At 33.8% G+C, this 18555-nt stretch overlaps 1 protein-coding gene across 2 annotated transcripts in view; it reads right to left on the minus strand.

Annotated features, from left to right (window-relative positions):
* The window catches only part of LOC123237691 (MAP3K12 binding inhibitory protein 1), a 61641-nt gene extending 47322 nt beyond the window's left edge, over positions 1-14319 (minus strand). For both annotated transcript variants that reach the window (XM_044664774.1, XM_044664773.1), the window contains exons 1-7: positions 14197-14319; positions 10474-10593; positions 8673-8894; positions 8476-8572; positions 4767-4832; positions 4164-4316; positions 3068-3165 (exon numbers count right to left, since the gene is read on the minus strand). In XM_044664774.1, the coding sequence (XP_044520709.1) occupies positions 3068-3165; positions 4164-4316; positions 4767-4832; positions 8476-8572; positions 8673-8894; positions 10474-10593; positions 14197-14277 (837 nt within the window). In that variant the 5' untranslated portion in view covers positions 14278-14319. The remainder of the gene's footprint in view (positions 1-3067; positions 3166-4163; positions 4317-4766; positions 4833-8475; positions 8573-8672; positions 8895-10473; positions 10594-14196) is intronic.
* Positions 14320-18555: the final 4236 nt, after the last annotated feature.

Raw genomic sequence — 18555 nt, forward strand, 5'->3', positions numbered from 1 at the left:
CATGTGTTTGGGGGAAAAAAATAAAAGGAAATTTAATAAAAAAGAATGATGAGAGGGTATTAAATGCTTAGAGAGAAATCATGTTTTATTTTTATTTAAGAAAAGCTTTCAGAATAAAGTCAATAAGTCTATTTTCACATATCCACAAAATATTTAAGAAAATAATCTAACTTCACAAAGGGGGGGGGGAAGAACAACTAAAAGATTTCAGAATATAATGTAGTACTAGATGAATAATCTATAAAAATGGTTCATTAGTACATATATGTTAGACAAATAATACAGGAAAGGAGAAAAGTGAGTTGAATTGCCTTTGGAACTTTAAGAAGTTCTTTTAATGACCCTAAACTTTTACCAGAAACAAAGACATAAATATCATGGGGACACTGTACAACTTCTAGTCATGAAATTGCAAATATTTAAAGCAGTAAAATTTGGATGACCTATAACCCAAGGGAGAAACATATAGTGAGAATGAGAAAGCTACAACATTATCAGTGAAAGAGAAGTAGCATAAAGAATACCATCAGAGAAAGAGCTCACTTCTAAAGATAGAGTGAACCAGATCTGAAAATCCTCTCTGACCAAGATTAAAATATCTCCACAAAACAAACACAAGAGTGAAAGAACCAAGGAGACAGAGTGAAACGACTTTCAAAAAAAGAAAAACCCAAAAGGTAGGCAGAGATCATCTGGGGAACTGAGGTGAGAGGAAAGCAGAGCCAGCAAAAGGCTACAGCAAGAAGGGAAGAGCAAGTCAAGAGCAAGACACTCCACTTGCCCTCATATCTGCTGTCCCAGGTTCAGAACCTAAGCCCAAAATAACATTCAGACTCTGAAAACCTGCCTGAGCAAATACTGGTACAAACCAACCCACACCCCTTGAAATTTCAAACCTGTAGAGAAGTCCAGGGTCCCGGTCCAGGGCAGTCTGGGTAGAATGGGCTGATCTGTGTGGGCCCACAGGGAATTCAGGATTTCCAGTCTGTGCTTGGGACAAGGACTTAATACACACTTTGGGGTGGATGACAGTACTAAGTACTGATCTTTCTGCTTAAAGCTCAGGGCAGAGCTCCAAGATAGGGCAATGAAGGGTGGTCTGATTGGATCAAGTACACAGCAAGACTAAAAACTTAAGCCTAAGCCTGGGGCTAGAATTTGATCAGCCCCTGACTTGATCAAGGTCAGAGTGAAATCAAAAGAGAAATAACTGATTGGAAATAGAGGAAGACTGGTTATGTAACAAGAACTAATAGTTTGTAGGCTCCATTACAATTGACACAATGTCAAGAGATCTATGGGAAGACCTGGGTTCATGTTCCATTGGTAATAGGTAGATCACCTAAACTTAAAATGCTCCTGCCAAGTCCCAAGGACTAGGACTTACAGATGAATTGTTAATCTGCATTTAAATAGATAGTTTCTATCCAGAGACTTACTCATACAGATGAAATCACTGTGAACAAAATTAAAAAAAAAAAAATTTCCTTCTGGCACTACCAGCTTCTTCTTAAGGTTGCCAAGATTAGGTATAGTAAAAATGATTTTGTGTAAGGTAAGTAACATAGTAAGGCAGCTAGATGGCTCAGTGGATAGAATCCTGGGCCTAGAGTTAGTAAGATTTGAGTTTGAATATGACCTCAAACACTGCGTAACTATGGGCAAGTCACTTAACCTCTCTTTGTCCAGGAGAAGGAAATGACAAACTCCTCCAGTATTTTTGCTAAGAAAACTACATGGCCCATGGAGTCATAGAGTCACACATGACTGAATATGAAATATGAACAACAAAATCTGAAAGAGAATAAGGAGATAAATCAATTAAAGAAACTTTGTAGAAAAATAGTACAAAAAAAGTGATTCGTTTAAAACATTTCTTAAATGTTTTCCACATATAATTCCCTAAGTTAGGCACTTGGGAAGACACATAAATAGTTAAGACTCTTGCCCTTGTGATGTTTCTAATCCAAAAGGGAGAGATAATTTGTGTAAACAGATTAATATAAAAATTAAAATATAAATGCATAACATGAATATAAAAACATGAAGAGGGATATAAAGAATGAGGAAGAAATAATTTCTAGAGGAGGGGAAGGAAAGCTTTATAGAGTAGGTATGCTTAGGGATTTATGAATGAAAATAGAAAGTTAACAAGGGCAATGCAGGCATAAGCAAGAAATGTTGAGAGGCAGAAAGATATGAGTAGTTTTTAAATAACTATAAATAATGTAGTTTCACTAAAACACATTTGAAGAAACTGGCAAAAAATAAAAGAGAAAAAAATGTGGTTTGGGCATAAATTTTTTAAGACCTGAAATGCCAAGTGAAGGAATGTAGTCTATACTCGGTAGGCAAAATTTTTCAAAAGTATATTAAGGGGGCAGCTGGGTAGCTCAGTGGAGTGAGAGTCAGGCCTAGAGACAAGAGGTCCTAGGTTCAAACCCGGCCTCAGCCACTTCCCAGCTGTGTAACCCTGGGCAAGTCACTTGACCCCCATTGCCCACCCTTACCAATCTTCCACCTATGAAACAATACACCGAAGTACAAGGGTTTAAAAAAAAAGTATATTAAAAATGGTTGCTATATTTGAAATATAGTTTTCAGTAGCTACAGACATTTCTCATAGAAACCAAAGTTTTTCATAAACTGGTTTAACCTTGAAAAACTTTATATTTTTATTATTCTAAGTTCAAGTGGGTACAATTTTTCCATACTAATGCGATGTTACTTAATTCTAAAAATAGGGGAAAGAGTTGTACATAACAACTTTATAGAACATTTTTGGAAAAGTAAAGAAAACAACTCAAGAAAAGCCGAGAAAAATTAGCTTAGCACTTGTAGTTTACCAAATACTAACCAGCCACACTACATAGGCTTTCAAAAAAAACCAAATTTGAGTGCTCTTTGGGGAAAAAAAAGGAGATGTGGGGGAAAGACAAGAACAATCATTTATTAAGCACTCCCTCTCTGCTAAGCTTTATAAACTCACAAAGTATTAAACTTTAAGAATTATCTCATTTGCCATAAAGCATAAGATATAATGCATAAGAAAGTGAATTTTACTTACAACAGATTGAAAATATTCTGGGGAAATTCCTTCCAATTCCAAGATTTTATCCTCAAGTTTTTTAATTCTCTGATAAATGTCTCTAGGTACTGGACCACCTAAAGAAAATTTAAGATTGGAAATTTTATACTTTTAAAAGTCATATGACTTGGTTATTTTGACTTTTTAAAATATATTGTTAAAGTATTTTTATACAATTGATTTGGCAAAGTCCAATGACTAATTTGTATCTCAGTCATAAAAAACGAAGTACGAGGAAATCTTTTATTCATATATAGCAACATATATTTTGGGGAATATCATTATCTACCTACCTCTTCAAAACACTACATTCTACGAGTTGTCAAGAGTTCTTAGTGCTTAGTATCTTTACACTTTCCATGCTGAGTTTGAGGAGAGATATTTAATAACATGATTTTTGAAAAGCCTGTTAGTTGTTTAGGATGAAGAAAATCCATAGTCACCACTTACTATCATATGGATTAACACAGCCAATTTATCAAATTTCCTTTAATTTAAATTTTTCCTATTTACAACAGAATATTTTCCCTATACCTTGAAGTATACTGATGCAGGAAAATCTTTTTTGCTAAGCATCAAAAATATCCTACAGTATTCTTGAGCATTTCATTTTTAACCTGACACACCTTTGTCCTCCTGCTCTGGAATAAAGAGGTGATGATGCATAATTAAGACTCTAGATAAAAGCTTTCTGAGGAAAGAATAGTTAAAAACAGGTTTTTGTTTTTTTTTTAATAATTCAGGAGCAATTTCAGTATATAAAGGTTACAAGGTATCTTTTTATCATCTACCTTTACAGCTGGAGTAGAAGGCCTTTTAAGTATACCTAAAACTTTATTTTGACCTTTTATTTACTTATTAAAAAAAAACGTAAGAGGAATAACTCACTGACATATCAGGATTTGAATAGGTATCTTTTTTTTTTAATTGAACGTTGGCAAGATTATGCCAATTTATAAGATAGCATTAATCCACAATTTAGAACAAGAGAAAATTTTTTTCCCCTAGTAAGTCCTTCCTTTTCACCATTTTAGGTTCATATCCATTAAAATCCTGAAATAGTAAAAACACTCACCTGTATGCAATCGCAAATGAGCTTCAATATTTTGCAGTCTTTCTTCTACAGCCTGGTTCCCACAATCACGAAGCATGTTACTAATTTTATGACCAGTTCCCTGTGTTCCTTCAGCTCTAGTTTGTGGGCCATAGGTATTCACAACTCTAGAAACTAAGTTGCCAAGAAATTTTTTTATGACTACTTTGATATTTATAGCCTCTTTAAAATCAAGAATTCCCAAATACTTTTCAATCTCTTTAAAGATCTCAAACCCCCTCATACAGGTATATTTAAAAAAAGCCCAAAGTTTGCTTAAAAACACACACACACACACACACACACAATAAAAACATTTTCAAACGTTGAAAGTAAGGAAAAAAAACACAATACATCATTAAACAGATAGTCTTGGTTAGCATAGGCTTTATTTGATGTTTTAAAAGAATTTTTTTTTTAGTTAAGCACCTATTATATGCCAGGCACATTGCTAAAAACTTCATAAATATCATTTCATTTAATCTTCACCACAAGACTATGAGGTAGGTGTTATTATTATCTGTTTTATAGATGAGCAAACTGAGGCAAATAGTTTAAATGACTTAAATTATAATGGTTACTTACCCTTGACATGACTTTTAAACCCTGGATAAGGAGTAAAAACTGCATCAGTCCTTGCACAGCTATTCTCTAAGGAAAATAAAAAAGGATAATAATCTCAAATAGTCATTATGAAATGTAGAATTTTGTAGTCTCCCAAGTAGCTTGCATTAATAAAGGAATGGAGTTCTTTCTTAATACTAAAATATAAAACATTACAATACAACAACAGTCAGTTAATAATTTAAAATTGTTGTTTTCTGTAACTTCTTAGGTAAATGTTAGTGAATCTCCCATAAACAGAAAAAATTTATAAAATACTTCAAAAATTTAGTTTCATATTTAAACTTTGGGTCATGTGAAATGATAGTAAGTCAATATACTTTCAAAACAGCCAATGTTACAACAGAAGAATGAAGTCTAGAACTCTAAATAGGAAAGCATTTTATTTCCATGTGTCAGAAAAATTTTATTCTTTCTATTTCAAAATAAAACTAATTTTATTGATTTGGCTTTTTAAAATTGTTTAGCATCATTTATGTTTACTGGCATTGAGAATTAAAAAGGATTAGCTATATAAATTTATAGTACTCTTTACTCTAAGAGCTATATCATAGGAAGAAGCTTTGAGAACTAAAAGTAGATATTTCAAAATCCTTATAAAAATTCCTTAACCACACAGAGGAATAGCCTTTCTCTTGAAATCTTTAAACATAAGAATTTACTCTGGGACTTTTTCAATGTAGTCAAATATAAACAGCCTAATTGTAACTAAGCATGGATTTAAGACTGGGAGGCAATTTTGCTTTTGTACTAGACTAATGATACCAATGAATACCAGCACCTGCTCTGCCATTTATATTATACTCTTAAGAAAGTAGCTAGTGTCACTAAGAGATTAAGTGACTTGCCCAGGCTCATGCAGACAGTATTTTGTCAGTTAGAACTTGAAATCAGGTCTTCTTCACTCCAAGACTAGATCTCTAGCAACAATGCTACATTGCTAATTATAAATTATTATGAGACCAAAAGAAAAGGTCAGAAGCTACTGACAGAACAAAAGCTTTTAAAAAAACAAAACATTTAGTAGATTCAAATAATATCAGTTGGTTTCTGGAATCATTTCTATCTTTAGTCAAAAGAACATATAAAATAGATAGGTTAGAATTTTTGGATGGTAGAGGTGAGAGATTTGATCAGTGTAGAGAACTTGGGGTGTGGAATGAAAACTAGTATCAGACCTGATGGTTTCTGAAAGTTACTTGGGTGACCGAAAATTTAAATGACTTGCTCATGATTGTAGAACAAAATCTTTCAGACTCTAAGGCTGGCCCCTATTTTCTTTTTGGAATACAAATTTAAAGAAAAATTTTATTTCTCATTATTCAATTTATTTTTGGTAGGAATTGTTTTATAACATAAACAGGTAAGTATTAATGAATACAATTTGTTAAAATGCATTAATACTGTCAATGTGTTTCTCACAGTCAACACAAACACTAATGTTAAAAAGGAGAGGCAGCCTGGTACAAAGGAAAGAGTACTGTCTCCAGAGACAAAGATTCAAATCTTACCTCTGGTACTGTATGACCTTGATTATGTCACTTAACTTCCTTGGACTTTTGTTTCCTTACTGTAAAATGAGGGGGTTTGACTAGATGGCTTCTGAGATACTTTCCAGTTCTAGATCTATGAAATTTAGTGAAGAAAAGCCTCAAATTCAAATATCTGTCACTAATAGATATTAAAATTATTTTCTTTTGGGTAATATTTCAATTTAAGACCCAAAATTCTATTTTTAATTGTTATTGTCAGTTACCTTATTTAAGATTAGGTTCAATAGAGATGATGAGAATGAAAAGTAAAACTAATAACAAAAGATTATTCTCTGCTAGAGCTAATTGAAGGTATTATATTCCAACTTAGCAGACTAAGTGACCCATAAGAATTTCAAACAGGTATATTATGGTGAATATCTAAGTATAAGTAATTATTTGCTAAAATTCTTTATAACTCTGTTTTTAGTCAGCAAATGACTCTATGGATCAAGGTACCTTGTTGAATATATAAATTTTCACCAACTTCCTTATATTTAAGAATTAACATGGAGAATAGGAAAATATTGACACATGTTTTTGTTCCTTCAAAAAATACCTTCTTATATGCTGCAGATGGAATTCTAAGCTTTGAAAATGAGATTATGAGAATGCTTGTATCTACTGCTTTTTTAAAAAGCTACTACAAAAGAAAGATATATATTTATATGTTATATATGTTATTTATATATGCATATGTTGCATGCGTATGTATATAAACCAATATATACTTATTAAACATCTACTATGTCAAGCATAATACTAAGTGCTGAGAGATTTTATATATAAATATATATATGTGTATATGTATATATACACACACACACACATACATACATACACACACACACACACACATATATATATGCAATAATGCTGGAGTAGCCTGCCACTTCCTTCTCGAATACATATGTGTGTGTATATCTATATACACTACATTCATTTTTTATGTATGTAATCAGAGAAATGTGTCTTTACAGTTCTTATAATAGGGAAAGTTAAATCAACATAAATTATTAAATGGAAACCAAAGAAAAGTATTATTGCCAATCTTATCTGATGCCTGAATGTTTCTGTTAATTAGCCAAGAGATTTGAGGGAAAAAAAGGCATTCTGAGGAAGAATCTTTCATATATTTTTCTAATGATAACTCGTGCTCTAATGATTACTATGATGCATGACAATGAGTTTATCAGCGCTTTCTAACATTTTTCATTCTATGGCAAAACATGTACTCAGAGAAGAATCTGATGGAATCTAACAAACATATAAATAAAAAGAGAAAAATTATGACATGTATATTTCTGTAATCAACTTATAAAGTACAATACAAAACACTATCCAAGTGGAGAAAAAAACTTCTCATTATTTTAAGGAATACTATCTATTTTCTGAGTTCATTTCATGAGTTGGAACAAGTCATTCAAAGTAATACTCTTTACTGGAATGAAATTTAGATAACTAATTTCTATCTCACTGATTACCAGCACTTTCCCCTTCTATCCTTAAAAAAACCAAATCTTTAGTCTTCATTTTAATTTATAAAATTTAAACTAAAATATTCTTTAAAAGAATGTAACAATAAGGTTATTTATTCAAAAATGGCTATTTAAATATATCCTATTCCATTTAATTTTTAATACTGAAGAAGTATTTATTTATTTTAGCATAGTTTTAAAAACATTTCTGAAAATAGCCTGTTTTAAAATTTATTTTTAGGTATATCTGTCTTTGCATCACATTTATTTCTATACATACTTCCTTCTGCTCCACATCCAGTAAGCCTTTTCTTATAAAAAAGAATGAGAAAAGAATCAGTAAAACAAATCAACATAAAAACCACATCTGATATTATATAAAATATTTAACACCAAAAATTTCTCACTTCTTAAATGGAAGAATATAAATTTTCCCAACTCTTTTCTGTAGTCAAAGTTGGTCATTTTAATTACAGTTTTCAGCTTTGTAAAACATTCTATTTAAGAGGAAAAATCTTTGCAACTGATCCTAAAATAAACATAATTGAATCCTTGATTTTACTCATTTTTAAGAGCTAAGAAGTGAAAAAAAAAAGATAATAAAAAGTACCTCTAAATTAATAAAATTACCTTAATCTTAAATTCTGGCTGGATATTTACCTTGATTACAATCAATTACATTACAAAATTCTCTGACATTGTTTTCATTGATCTCAGCTTGCTTTCGTTCAATGAATGCTGATATTCTTCTGTCAATCTGCAAGTAACAAATAAGTTCATACATATGTACATTGTTGAAACATCTTCAATTTTTTAAAGACAACTTTTAAAATCAGGACAAAAACACCTATGCTTACTTCTGCTTTTCCAGCTTTTATCTGGACTACTTCTGGATCAAAGATAATTTGCTTGTCTTTAAGACCTCCCAAAAGACAATCTTTGTATTTTTCATCAGCACATGGGTTATCATCAGGGCATATTTTTGTATCATTTTTGTTGCTTGTTTTTGTCTTATCAGCCTCTTCAATGGCAGTTATATTTTCCTCTTTAATCAGGCACTGAAGTCTTTCTAAAAAAGGCTAAAAAAAACAAACAAACCATGAGCGTATTTGATGGCATTTAAACTGACCAAGATTAAATCCATTATGATTTTAACTAAAATTCTACTTTAATTCAATTTTAAAAGTTATTCAATTTAAATTTAGCATTTTGGCCCTTATACATTTGATTACGTATTACTACTTGTACTTTTGTATTGTGCTGCCATGATTATCATCATTTGTCATAGATTTGTGAGAAACTTAAGAAATCTAAAACTGTCTTTGAAGGAATCACCCTGTTATTTTGTGCCAAATCAAAGGCTCAGCCTCTGGCACCAATGTCACTTAATTAACATGTCATTCAAATGCCTACTCAGAACACTAAGACTTAGTATTTTTCCTCCTTAACATGAGAGCCAGTGCACTTACTCAGTAAAGCCCTGCATTATCACTACATCACTGGAGATTCTCCACTTGAAACTGCAGTTGGTCAAAGTGTAGAAGAAAATACAGACATGAAATATATAGGTGTTATACTGAACACTTATGCTTTTCCTTTCTTGGTAGGTTATCTCTTTAGGTCACAAAATGAAAAAAGTTTCTTTCAACATAGCAGAAAATGAACACTTTTCACTAACAAAAGAAAAAATGTATCAAATCTAATGTATAAATTATATCACTTACTTTCCTTTTTCCTTCCAATAATTATTACTCCCAACATGAAATAGTTAGATTTTAGCATACAGTCCTTAAAGGGCTAAATATTACTATATATTCCAGCTTAAAAATACTTTTCAAATCATACTTTTTCCATAGCTATAATTTTGTTCCCTTTGTTAGCTACAGTAAAGACTTTTCTGTAACCTATAACACATTTTAATGCCACTGAAGTGACCAATCCAAAACTTTTCTTCCATTTCTCCATTTAACCCCCACACAATTTGAGTTTTCTATATGAAAATTTGTATAATTACCAATATAGAGCCATTTGACTAGAAGCCACAAAGGTCACAATATAGCACATGTAGGGCAACTGACTGATACATTCAAATAACAAAATACTACTCTCCTATCCATGTAACAGTTCAATGTCTATTTCTGATATAGAGAATGCTATAAAAAACCTTTAAAGAAAATTAACAGATAATATAGTGACTGGATACTTACATGAGACAATAACATAGAAATTACTTTCTTTTAAAAAACTAAGCTGAAAATGTTTAATTGCAATAGACACTGCAGGATGTATCATGCTGAGATAATGCCACTTCTTAAACCACTGAAAGCACTCCATGAGCCTCCAAACTCACCCAAGGCATGGAATCATTATCATAGCATGACACACACCTGCCGTGTCTTATTGCTTAATTATAACCCACCATAGATGAAACTGTACTGAATTTACAATGCAGGTCTAGAAATGAATAGAAATAGATTCATTCAGTCTTCATAACCCCATCAGTTTATTGGACTAGTCTTACAACTATTCTGAAACCTATCTATAATCTTGTATTAATAGTGTTAAGCTAAAAATAATTGAAATGTTATAAGCTTGTAATTTTACTACAATTAGATTCTATTCTCACAGTCAAGTTAATGTGTCCAACAAGATATTTACCTGAAAATATAAAACATGTTGTTCAAGAGCACTAAAGAGCAATGCTGGCTGGAGTGTTGAGAGGCTCTGAAGCTTGTTCCAATCGATTGTAATTTTCACCACATCATCTTCAAGGTTAAGCTTCAAAAGGGCAAAACAGCACTATCACAAAAATTACACCATTATATTGTACACATGTGCTGTCACAAAAATAGGATTTTTACAGGGCAACAAATATACCTATCTTACTTAAAGTTATCAATCTCTTAATCTTCAGTTAAAAATTAATAAGTTCTCATTTTAAAAGGTACTGGAATCTTGAATATTTTGATATAACAACAGGAATGGTTTCACATCCTAAAGGGGTTAAATCCCATGTCATGAGATTGCTATATAGATGAAATTGCCTTATAAGAAGATACTTTGGGTACTTTAGTTCCTAAACCTTTTGGACTGGATTGAAGGTAGACCTGCCTCATGTTGAAATCCATTCAATTAAAATGAGTTTCTAATATGCACATCATTTTAGTTTGCTAGTTTAGTTAGATCTACTGTGTATTATTTGTCCTTTGTTGATAACAGAATCATACTTTTATTGCCTGTCTTCTTTATCAAACTTGTATCTTACTAAATCAAGACCACTCATAAGTATGAAACATATATTTAACTATATTTTTATTATGATGTTAAATATAAACATATATTTAACTTTTATATTTTTAAAAAGCATGTTCTCAAAAAATTATCTAAAGCATGATTTATTGAACAGTAATGAGAAAGTAAAATTATAATTAAACTCTTTTGAATCCAATCATACTTTTGTAGATGAAATGTTTAAATTAAGCTCCACAAAGTTGACTTTTTAATAAATTTTCAAATTGCTTAATTATATTATGGCATAGGAGAACAAGAATGTGAAAGGCAGCTCTCCCACAGAATTTTTAATAAAAGAAAAGATCTATGGTAAATATGCAGCATTTATGAAAAGTCACTGAAAATAAGATTACATTATATGCGAACATAAAAAGCATCATAATGCCAACTTAACAAAAATTATGTAATTGGTTTGCATTACTGCTTTTGCAACAATTTTTATAAAAGTCAGCATTAGAAATCCTTCATAACCTCATACAGAAAGGATAAAATGGAAAAAAACACAAACTATGAAATATTTCAAAATGGTTCTGCTATATAAATGTAACAACATAATATATGGGAAAAACTTAAACTATAGTTACCTAGAATCTGGTTCTGAGTTCTTAAGTCTATTTTAGAGTAGTAGAAAAAATTATGAGGTCAGAGCATGAGGCACTGAGGTGTCTGAATTAATCTCAATGTACATTTTTAAAAATGTGATGTAAAGAAATTTCACAGGCTAACAAACCTTTAATATATTTGTTGGAATTGTATTAGTAGACTTTACCAAAAAATCTGATTATAGTAAACATAAACACCTTGCTTTGCAATGAATTCATTAAGCCCAAGGAACAAATTTTTGTGGAAAATAGAAGTCAGACTAGTTTTCATTTATTATAAAAGTGTGAACATTTTAATTGTATGTAATTATCTTCATTTTTAAAAGGAATTAAAAAAACAACTATGCAATCCTTCATTCAAATATAGGGGTAATTTTCATTTCAATTAAAAATAATGATTATTCACTAAACATTCAGCATTAGCAATATTAACTTTGACATTTGATTCCACAGAACTTGTAAAAATAGACTAACTCCAAATCTTTTTTAGTTTGTAACTGATATGATCATTTTTTGGGTATTCTGTATAGAAATTAATAATATAGTAGTAAAATATTCAAGTTCAAAATAAATGAAAAATAATCAAAAGGCAAACTACAAAGTTAGCTGAAAGTTAATAACACCAACTTAAATATTAAGTAAGAACACCAACAATCTGAGTAAGCATGTACATTAAAATATTTAATAGTGTTCCTTACCAAACAATATTAGTAAGATTTAACTTCTTGCAAAAGTAAATAATGACCTCAAGTAATACTATACTTTTTAAAATTTTCATTCCCAAATACTTCAAAAATATGGTCAGTATTTTGATTAACCACCACACGGAGCTAATTTTATTTTTTGAGTGATAACACCTTCACTGTGTCAGATTCAAGTAATGATATTTACACATTTGCCACTGACACTTTATGTACATTTTTCTCATGTGACTACCAGAACCAAGGGTCTGGGAAACACACATTAAAATAAAATCTGTAAGAAAAATGACTTGAAAAATCCAGAATAGGAAAAGTAATTTTCATATAATTCACTAACTTAAAATTTGACCTATCATTAGAAAAATTATCTTATTCATAAATGACTGTTAACAGGACTGTAATTTTAAATTTAATTCTATCCTAAATCAGGATGTCAACTTCCAATTCCTTTGTTTAAACGAAATCAGAATGGATAAGCATGAGGCCTAAAATGTTAATATTCAAAATAAAAGTCTTTTTTCAAGTCATATCCTTTCAAGAACTCTACCAAGTACTTGAAAAAATGTACTGAATACTAAAGAATTCTTAATAATTTCCACAAATAACTGCTACAAACTTGGTTGAGTATCACAAACTGTCTCAACAGGGATGACTAAAACGAAAAGCCCATTTTTTTGGTATGCCAGACAAACATTATTGAAAAAATTATCAGAATAAAACTATGGTCACAAATCAGGTCAGGTCATTTTATGAACCTTACCACATCATTAGGTGCATACAAGATTACTAAGGCAACAGTTATTCAGTTCAGTACCTGGGAGGCTTTTATATCTTAACAGCCAAACTATTTTCTGTTAGTGAAAAGGGGAGGGAGGAGGGGGGTGGGGGGAAGAAGGTCAATAAGGAAAAAATGTCTGAAGTTAAATTTCTACGTGGACCATATAACCATCATGAAATAATCTGAGATCTCCACATATATAGTGAATGGTTTGTTATATGAATGTGTAATAATTTTCTTTAAAATATTCAAACATGTAAACTAACTAGTTTTTAATTTTGATTTAATATTTAAGTTAGAAAGATATATTATCGCCAAACACTGAAGTTGTCTTCAGTACCCATTTAGGCTTAACTACACCCATGAGGCATCTGAAGTGATCTAGTCTCAAGGTCTGTCTTAATAAATTCTTCCCCCCCGAGCCACCATTCATTTTTTTCTCCAATAAATGCAATGTGACACAGAGTAAAAGGTAAGCAAAACTACTATTCATTATGATCAATAACAAAAATAGTGGGGAAAAATTTCCCAAATGGAGAGCAATCCTTCCGTCTCCCGATTCTCTCTCCATATAGAGATGGTTCGTAAGTCTTTTTTTCCCCCGTCTCTGAGGAAGCAGGAACGATGTCTGATCCTGAGCTCCAGGAGCTTCAGCCAGACCCACAGCGGAGCCTTACCCGCTTTCTCCTCGCCAGGCCAGCTTCCCCAACCAGACAGTTCCTCATCCGATTTCTTCGCTGTTTTCTTTTCTTTCTTTCTTTTAAGAGGGAACGGGAATCACCATTAAGAGACCCCAGGAAACCAGTGTTAGGAAAAGTGAGAGGAGGCTGTACCACTATAATAACACTGGGGGAGCCCTAATTCTCTTTTCCTGGGGCAGACACCCCGAAAACCAAGCTTCGTCAATCCCACTGACGTATCAAAAGCCTCAGTTAAGCCTGTTCTCTGGGGAAACGAGAAAAGAAAGAAAAATAGAGAACAGGAGAGAAGCAATGCTGCCGTCATTTACCTTTTCTGCCAGGGTGTTGAGGGAGCGGAGGATGCCAATCAGAACCTCGCGGTAGAAGCTGCAGTTTTGATCCGGGTTCATGTCAATGCCTCCGGGATGACCCGGTTCCCCCACAGGAGCAGCCATGACACCTCCCCAACTGCCACCGAGGTTCCCGTTTAGCCCCGCCCCCTTCACCCTTCAGTTTTCGTCGCGCTGTGATGACGTCAAAAGAATCGGGTCCCCTACATCTGACTGGCAAACAAGAAGACCAATCAGGTGATCGGAAGAAGCAGTTTTTTCGCGTCCTCCCTCCTCCCATCCCCCTACCCCCCCCCCAATACCTTTTTTACTACAGTCATCCTTGTGACTGGAGCGTATAACGGAAAAGTCCAAGTTGTAGTTCGTTTTGTGTTTTCGTAGGCGTTGAAAGTTGCAGGGTTCTGCTTTTGTCTTAGTTTGCTAAACATTAGGACTGACTTGGTTCGTGTTCTTTACACCACAAGTGATGGTGAGGTAATCTGGTAAGGAGAGTCCTGATCCCCCTGGAACTGGAAGTATGCTCCCTAGCCTTTCTATGGGACAGGTGCTCCGGCGCCTTCTGGAAGGGGCACGTGCTTTGTTGAAATGACAGCAACTCCTGATTGGTCGGAGGAAGGGAATGTTGAAGATGATTGGCTACAGAAGCAACAGGAGAAACAGCTTGTTTTCTCCTTTCGAATTACCTGGTTTTCCTCTAGTGATTTGCAGTTTGCACATTTTTCCCTGAGGGGAGTATTCATAATGTGGTCTGCCTTTCAGATTTTACCCTTTTCAAATTTCGAGTATCATTTATAAGGGAAAGGATAGTAATTTTGTCATCATTTAGCAGAGGTAATGAATGAATTAACTTACATCTTGGGCATAGACTGGGCTGTACCTTTTCTCCATTCACTGTGCATTTAAATTGGCATGAGGGGAAAACTTGAAATGAAAACTGGGAAATTCAGAACACTAGAGCTGGTTTTATAATTATTGGGGAAATAAACAATGCCTGGCTGTTGGGCTGGCTTGAAGAGATGAAGATATTGGATAGTCGATGTAAATTAAGTGGTCTCTAACCAAGGACATCCAATCCCATACTAGAAAGGGAAGGGATAGCAATCTAAGGGAGAGGAATTTCTGGAAGGGTCTGTGTAGAATTATCAAATAGTTTTCAGTTCCTCTGGTGGTGTCAACTGTATATTTTTGAAACCTAGGAGTTTGCCCCAGTCCCTTAGGAACTTGTCTTGGGGAAGTCCCAGACTGACCTCATTTCTAAACTGAACAATAGACCTTAAAGTACTTAATGATTCCAGTTTAGATAAGATTAGTATGCAATCAAGTCTTAGGTATCCATTTTGTCTTAAGAAGTTTCTCCCATAGTATCAGAGACCTCTCCCCAGCACCTGGTTGGATACATCTTTTTTGTATCCATTGCACAGCATTAGCCCTTTCCTGTAAATCAAGCCCTGAGCTCCTCATTTCCTTTTGCTAATTAGAGCTAATCATTTTTTTGTTTTTTTTTTCCTTTTTTTTTTTTTAAACCCTTAACTTCTGTGTATTGGATCCTTGGTGGAAGAGTGGTAAGGGTGGGCAATGGGGGGGTCAAGTGACTTGCCCGGGGTCACACAGCTGGGAAGTGTCTGAGGTCTGATTTGAACCTAGGACCTCCTGCCTCTAGGTCTGACTCTCAATCCACTGAGCTACCCAGCTGCCCCACGAGCTAATCATTTTTACTTCCCTTCCTTTGTTCCCCAACAGGCATATAAGACCCTGAGTTCTGTCACTCTTTGGAGAATCATCTTTGGCAGTGCATTCTGTCAGAGACACTGTCCCCAGACTCCCAGAGCCTTGGCTCTGTGTGGTTTTTAAGCACTTGACTCTGTGTGACTGCCTAATATTAAGAACTTGTCTCCTACCTGATTAAAGATTTGCTTTTTTCTGATAATTTTAGTGGTTCTGTGTTTTTCCAAGTAGATAGTGGTCACTTCTAACTCTGGCTGAAATCTGAAACCCCAGACTCAGAGTTTCAGACTAACAATAGGCCTTAAAATACTTTAGATGGAGGACTTGATCAGATGTTAAGTATCTTTTTAGTCCTAGTAGGCTCTCCTACTACATCAAAGTCCTTTCTCAGGTAGCAGAGCACTTGGCTGGATCTTTCCCTTTTGTGTCAATTGTAAAGCATCAGCCTCTCCTTGATAATCCTTTCTAGAACTCCTCATTTCTTTGTAGCCATTGTAAAGCCATGTCCTTAGTTCATGTCCTGTCCTTAGTTGCCCAAGAGATATATAAGTTCCCCAATTTTCATGTGTCCTTGGAGCTGTCATCTAGTGTGGTGTCACTTCCAGGGATATGGTACCCAGAGTAGCCAGAGTCTTCAACTCTGTGTGATTTTGAGCTTGTGACTCTGTGTGGAGGCCTAAATATTTGTACCCTATGCCTCTCCTGATTAAAGACTTGGTTTTTCTGACTATTTAATAGTTCTGGTTTTTTTTTCCCAAGTTAACATACTTTACAAGCAGTCATGAAGTGGTTTGAAGACCACTAGTAAGGGGAAATCCTTTATTATCTAAGGCAGCCCATTGTACTTTGGACAAGTCTCTTTATCTTTAACATGTTTCCTTATTTTAAAAAATGAGAGTGTTGGATTAGATGTTTTCTAAAGTTTCTTACAGCTCTAAACTTTATGAAACTGAAAATATTTCTAGAATGTTTTTCTTTTTGCAGAATCCCAAATTGTTGTTTTTTTTTATATAGCAAGGCTAGAAGGCAGTTTTATCTCAATTTAAAAGATGTTTGTTCTTTTATGGTAATTAAATGGAATTTTATAGATATTGTAATGCAAGGATGCAACAGAGGCTTTTGCTCTGGCAAGAGTCAACTGTAAACAGCCCTGGCAGTTAAGTCTTAGAATCTTCACAAAAAGACAGTTGGAGTGTGAGGCTTGAAGAGAGTTGATGTTCCAACTGAGGCTCTGCTTTTGGCTTTCAGTTTTGCCTTGGCCTGTGCTTTTGTCTCTGCACAATTTGAGCCTAGCTGATTTCTCTGGACCTCTCCCTGACCTCTCCATATTATACCCCTGTTATCTTTCCTAAATTTCCCTTTGGGCTCTGGGAGAAAGGGTGGTTTTGGTTTTGGTTTAGACTTTGTGGGTTTTAGTTCTCTATAGGCAAGTGGAACATCCTTAAATCAAGCTATCCCTTATTTTATTGATCTACTAAATACTTTAAGGCAACCAAATCTTCCTGACTGGGAGAGCAGGCTCTCTCTCAGTCTAACCCTCCTGTGACCCTTTCCCCACCTTTAGCTTCTCCCTAGTGGCTATTACAAAACCCTAAACCCCTCTCTCCTTCTGATTCCTGATATTAATAAATCCCCTTTGTTACCTACTCAAACCCTCTGGTGAATCATTGTGTTGAAGATTGAGGCAAGGGCTGAAGGGGGAAGGAGTTATTTTCTTTTATTTCTTGAGGGTACTGTGGGCAGTCATCTTGGCAGGAAGTCTTACCTGAAACTTCCTCCTGCCATCAGTTTCACTGACAGGGAGGAGCTCTTCTACTCTTCCCTCAAGGAACTTTAGAAACTAAGGAGAGAAGCCCTCAAGGCAGATTTACACATTTCTGACTGTCCCAACTCCTTTGTATCTATAGAGATACCTTTCCTCACCTTGAAGAATCCTGCCTATATCTCCCAAGTATCCCCTGTCTCTAGCCTCAGTGTCTAGCCTGTTCCAGCTACCCTCCTGTATACTCCCATTCATTCTCTTGCCATCCAATATACCACCTCATTCTTTCCTTCCCTACATTCAGCCATCCCCTTTCATTCCTCTTCCTATCACCTCATCACCTTTATCCCTCCCTTTCAACCAAAAGATTCAAAGATTTACTCACTTTCTCTATAACAATATTTATATGAATCCAAAATATAATGAAAACTTCCAGTGTAAGAAAGAAATCATTTTCCACTTCTAGAAGGCTAATTACAGTTTGTTAATTGGATTGCTAAAGAAATTGATGTTTCGAAATTATGATAAAAATATATATATTCCCTTCCAATGGCACAGATCATAGGCCTTTCAAATTTTCTCATCCTATATGATTTTGACTGTCTTTTTTTTGCTTTTAAATATTATTTTATTTTATTTATTTTCCATGGTTACATGATTCATATTCTCTTCCTCCCTTCTTCCCTCCCCACTCCTGAAGCTGACAAACAATTTCACTTGGTTGTACATTATTATCACTCAAGACCTATTTCCATATTATTCATTTTTGTAAAAGATTAATCTTTAAAAACCCAGACCCCAAATAATATACCCATATAAACAAGTGATAAATCATGTTTTTCTTCTATATT

This window comes from Gracilinanus agilis, chromosome 2, assembly GCF_016433145.1.
Source record: "Gracilinanus agilis isolate LMUSP501 chromosome 2, AgileGrace, whole genome shotgun sequence".
Lineage (NCBI taxonomy): Eukaryota > Metazoa > Chordata > Mammalia > Didelphimorphia > Didelphidae > Gracilinanus > Gracilinanus agilis.